Source organism: Acomys minous (genome assembly GCF_964271855.1).
Source record: "Acomys minous genome assembly, chromosome: 14".
In the NCBI taxonomy this organism is placed as follows: domain Eukaryota; kingdom Metazoa; phylum Chordata; class Mammalia; order Rodentia; family Muridae; genus Acomys; species Acomys minous.
The window spans coordinates 98,861,191-98,866,077 of NC_140496.1; the positions used below are offsets into that span (position 1 = coordinate 98,861,191).

Consider the following 4,887-nt stretch of genomic DNA (forward strand, 5'->3'; position numbering starts at 1 on the left):
AACAAACTACAGCTGAGAGATAAATGCAGACTTAAAAAAAAACAGATATAAAGGACAAATTATTTACAGTAACATTTAAAACCCAAATAGCTAAAAAGTAGTAAGTTACCCAAATGAACAAGAACTAACAAGTACAAAGCAATAAACAATGTAAAGATTTTAAATAAAAATTAGGGAAATATGAGTTAATTTAATAACATATCAATTCACAGCCTCAGAGTGACAAAAATTAAAACCTGACCACCTCTAGTGCTTGTTGTTCTGGCAATATGGATTACCGGAAACTTTGGGGTAAAAACTGGCAAGTAAGATGTATCCTTTGATGGGAGAATGGCAAAGTAGAAGGATCCAGAGGGTCCTAGAAACCTACAAGTAGAACATTATGATAGGCAGATTTGGGTCCATGGGTCCTGCTCAAACTAAGGCACCAGCCAAGGACAATACAGGCGGTAAACCTTAAACCCCTACCCAGATATAGCCAATGGGCAGAACATTCTCCACAGTTGAGTGGAGAGTGGGATATGACTTTTACAAGTACTCTGGTGCCTCACATTTGACCACGTCCCCTGGATGGGGAGTCCTAGTGGCACTCAGAGGAAGGATAGCAGGCTACCAAGAAGAGACTTGATACCCTATGAGCATATACAGGGGGAGGAGGTCCCCCTCAGTCACAGTCATAGGGGAGGGGAGTAAGGGGAAAATAGGAGGGAGGGAGGAATGGGAGAATACAGGGGATAGGATAACCATTGAGATGTAATATGAATAAATCAATAAAATAAAACTTAAAACAAAGATGTATGCTTTGACCCAGACATTCCCCTAATCAAAAATGACACCAATGGGTAAAGAGTTAGACACACATAAAGATGCTTCCAACATTGTTTATAGTAACCAGCCTTAAAAGTGGACGACTACCTATTACTGACATAGTAATTTAGGATACATGCATAATTTGGAGAATTTTACAGCTATTAGAATAAGTCTGGACATGTCAGATATGACATGGAAAAGTTTTATAATATTAAATGAAAATAGCAAGCTGTAGGATAATATATAACAATCAACTGTAGGAATATTTGCTTTAAGGAAAAAATAACCTATAAAATAGAAAATTGTAATATTGGGTGCTTTAGGAATTTCTATTTAGATAATTTCCCAAGATGCTAGTGAACAGACCTTATTTTTTAATATACCTATAACTTTATTAGAGATTTCATCATCAGGATACTGTTGACTTTAACCAAGCTGCATTACAGTCATTAACACACATTACAACTCTCTGGAATCTTCTACAACAGAAAAAATAAACAATAATAACTATCTTTGAGGGGAAAATGTTCAATAGCCTTCCGGTGCCAAAATAAAAATGCTTTTTAATGTTGCAATTTTATAATTACAGCAAACAACCCAAGGTTTTCCTTTTCAATATCAGGGACAAGCTATTTCAGTCCATTTCACTGAGTAATATAATTATGTTCATTACATGGATATAAACAAAGGGCAAGACATTAAGCCAATTCCTTTGTGTCAAAAAATTGAGTTTTCTCAGAATGATATTCATTCTCAGCAATATATGCATTGATAACACCATTTATAAATGCTATTCAAACCGCTCAATTGTAGTTTAATGCCAGTAGCAAGTCTCAAACTGCCTGGTGTAATTACAGGAGTCCTCAATTAGGAATCAGACATACCTGAGTTCCAGTTCTGATTCTGCCACTTACTAGTGATACAGTCTTGGGCAAATTATATAATCTATATCTGAAAAGGCGCTATCTCTGGTGTTTTTGGAAGATTAAATAAGAATATCACAGATGAAAATTATCTAGTGACAGTCTGATCCTTTAGTTTTTCTTTCCTAAGGAAGTGGATAATGGGCAGTGTCTGCCTTTTAAGTAAGACTTATCTTTCTATAAGGGTAAGAGTGAGAAGACGGAAAGGTGAGGGATGCTACCCGTTTCGCTCAAGGCTGAGGAAAGAACAACCCTTGAGGCCAGGAGTTCTGGTCCAGCCTGGCAACACAGCATAGACACCTGTACCTTTTAAAAGTAAAAATATTTAGAAAAAAAATCTAACCAGATTCGTAATGAGGTGATATAAAGTTTATGTTTTCTGTCATGTCTGCATCCCTGAGTGCTTTTACATTTGAGAGCTATTTTTTTCTTTTTTCTTCTTTGTTTTAATAAAGGTGGGATAGTGCTATGTGTACACTTGGCCATGAACTCGGTGTCAGTTTTTAAGAGTGCTAGAACTATACACTTGGGCCACCATGGTCAGCCCTAGATTATTTCTCAGAATTAATTACTTACTCTGCTGCATATTTGCTAGTTCCCTTATAGCTATTTATTTTGATGCACTTGTTCCTGGCAGAAGATTTTTTTTTCTAAAATGAATGAAAATCATGAGGATGAGCATTATGCTACATGTGGCATTCTACATCTTCAGGTAATTTTAAAATTATTCAGTTGGTATATAGAAACATCTTTCAAACACTGCAGGAAAAAAATGCTAGGCAAGGAAGAAAAAAAAATCAACAAATTTAAGCATGTTTAGCCTCTGTAGTGTTTCCAAGAAATTATATCTAGAGATTTCCAAATAACAATACAAGAAATAATAAATGCAAATTCTTATTTTAACTAACTTTTAACTTATTGTAAGATGAGTCACTTTTTTCCCCCTGTAGAACTGGATCATGAATGAGGCCAGGCTAAGGCTGTAAATGCTGTAGAGATGAAGCCATGTAAACAGCAAAAGTATGTATTGGTCAACCTTCAATATTTAAAAAGAATTATTTTTAGTATATAAACTCTTTTAAAACACAGTAAATAAATTAAATAGTTCTTCAAATTTCACTCTAGAAAAGAGAGTTGGAAGTACCTTTGGCTCCTCTTTCACACTTAGCAGTAAATCAATCAAATGTATTTAGTGCTCTTTGATAACACTAGTCTTTAAACCGTGTTCAAGGCTTCCGTAAAATCTACCAAAACTTGGAACAGCTATTACATATAAAACTTAAGTTATTTTCTGATACTTCTGATCCTAAAAAATAATCCTCACCCCCAACTTTATCTAGCTGTTCCTCAAGATAACATTAAATCCTGTTTAAGAAACTGGCTACATCGAAGTGTATGCAAAAGGCGCTTCCCGTATTCAAATTACATCCTTTGAGCTGATTTTCAAGTGTCATGCACATTTTTAAATCAAAATGCGTCGATCTGTAAGTCTCCCTGTTTGTAGAGCACTAAAAGTGCTCCACTATCCGGAAGCACCGACTATCCGCGCTTTCGCCTGCTGTTGCACAACTCCACACTCCAATTTAGTGTTCCAAGCACTTTACCCATTTCAGCAGTGACAGAAAACGCTTTAAGATACCCATATGGTTCGCTCTCCCCACCCCTTCCCTTTCACAAGGTAAACCCTGTAATTCCGAACCTTCAGCGTTCCCCTCTTCTAAGTGTAATGAACCTACACTTACAACACTACTCTGAAGCCCAAATCAACCGGTTTAGCGCACTCATAAAGAACTTCAAGTCCCCAAGGAGCCTCGTTCCGGTACCCTCTGAGGCTTTTCCTCTGCTCCGCTGTCCCACATGTCCAGCCTACCTGTACTGGCAGTTCTAAGGTCCCTTGCTGCCCCCCAGCTCAGGCATGCCCCTCACTACAGTGAGCTGCTTTCACTCCCCACCATTCCCGGAGTCTCCTTCCATTTCTGCCCATCTCCATCGATGAACCTCCCCCCGCCCCCCACGACCACCGTCTACAAACGATGCTGTGTCCAGGTGTGCACCTAATTCAAATTCCAGTCCCCACGTCCGCACATGACCCGGGCTTTCCAGAACGACTCTGAAGAGCGTTCGCGTCCAGCAGCAGAAGCAGCAGCAGCAGCAGCAGCAGCAGCAGACTTCGGTCCCCTCTCCCCGTACAGGGCCAACGGGGCAGCCCCTCTGGCCGGAGACCTCGCGCGTGCAGCTTCCCTCCCCGGCGGCAGGAGCTCGACGCGCCTGGGTCCCAGATCTACGGACTCTCCAAGCCCCCCACGCCATCCCCCTGCGGACACCCACTTGCTGTAGCCGGCGATGCCCACCCGCCAGCCCGACCCCGGCGCACAGCTCGGGCTGCCTCACCTAGCTTCGCCCGGGACTCCTCCAGCTTCTGGATCTGGTTCTCCAAGAAGAGCATCGCCACGGCGAAGGCCACCACCGCCAGCAGCTGCAACTTGGGCGGCATCATAATCCTGAGGAGCCCCATGAAACCCGCTGCTCGCGATCAAGACATACCGCGGGGGGGCGGGGAGCGGGGCCCCGAGGGCGACCGAGGCGCCGGGAGGAGACCCCGACCCGGGAGCTGCGCGGACAGCCGCGCCGCAGAGAGCCCCCGCCTCCTCCTCCTCTCCGGTCTCCCGCCCGCGGGAGCCAGCGCCGGACGCCCGGTGCACGCTTCTCCTCAGCCCGCTCGACGGCCCTGCCGCCCTCCTGCCCCGGCTGCCTGGCTTCGGGACCCCGCGGCCGCACGCCCTCTTCCCTCGCTTCCTCCCTTCCCTCCCTCGACCGCTCGCGGCCGCGCGCTCCTCCAGTGGCGTTGCGGCTGCGGCTGCGCCGCCCTCGGCCCGCCCCCTCCCCTCCCCCTCGGCCACCACGCGCACGCCTTGACGCACGCTGCCCGGCAACCAGAGGCTCCACCCCCCCATCCGGTACAGTGCCGCTCATTGGTCCGAAGAGCGGCCACTTAGTGCCCTTTTAGTTCGATTTACGGTTGGGTTCCCCTGTCTCCGGACTCAAGCAAGGCGCTATCCTATTGGGTAGATTCGGGGAAGGAGGCGGGACTAGTAGTGGAGAAGCTGGGACTTCGTGGCTATCCGACGTAAGGTCGTGAATGAGAAGCCCAGGT

General features: G+C 44.8%; 1 protein-coding gene across 2 annotated transcripts in view; it reads right to left on the reverse strand.

Moving 5' to 3' along the window:
- The window catches only part of HS2ST1 (heparan sulfate 2-O-sulfotransferase 1), a 135,346-nt gene extending 130,764 nt beyond the window's left edge, over positions 1-4,582 (reverse strand). The window contains exon 1 of one of the 2 annotated variants that reach the window (XM_084755929.1): positions 4,125-4,582. In XM_084755929.1, coding sequence (XP_084612055.1) covers positions 4,125-4,248 — 124 coding nt within the window. In that variant the 5' untranslated portion in view covers positions 4,249-4,582. The remainder of the gene's footprint in view (positions 1-4,124) is intronic. The other variant, XM_084755930.1, reaches the window with a different exon arrangement.
- Positions 4,583-4,887: the final 305 nt, after the last annotated feature.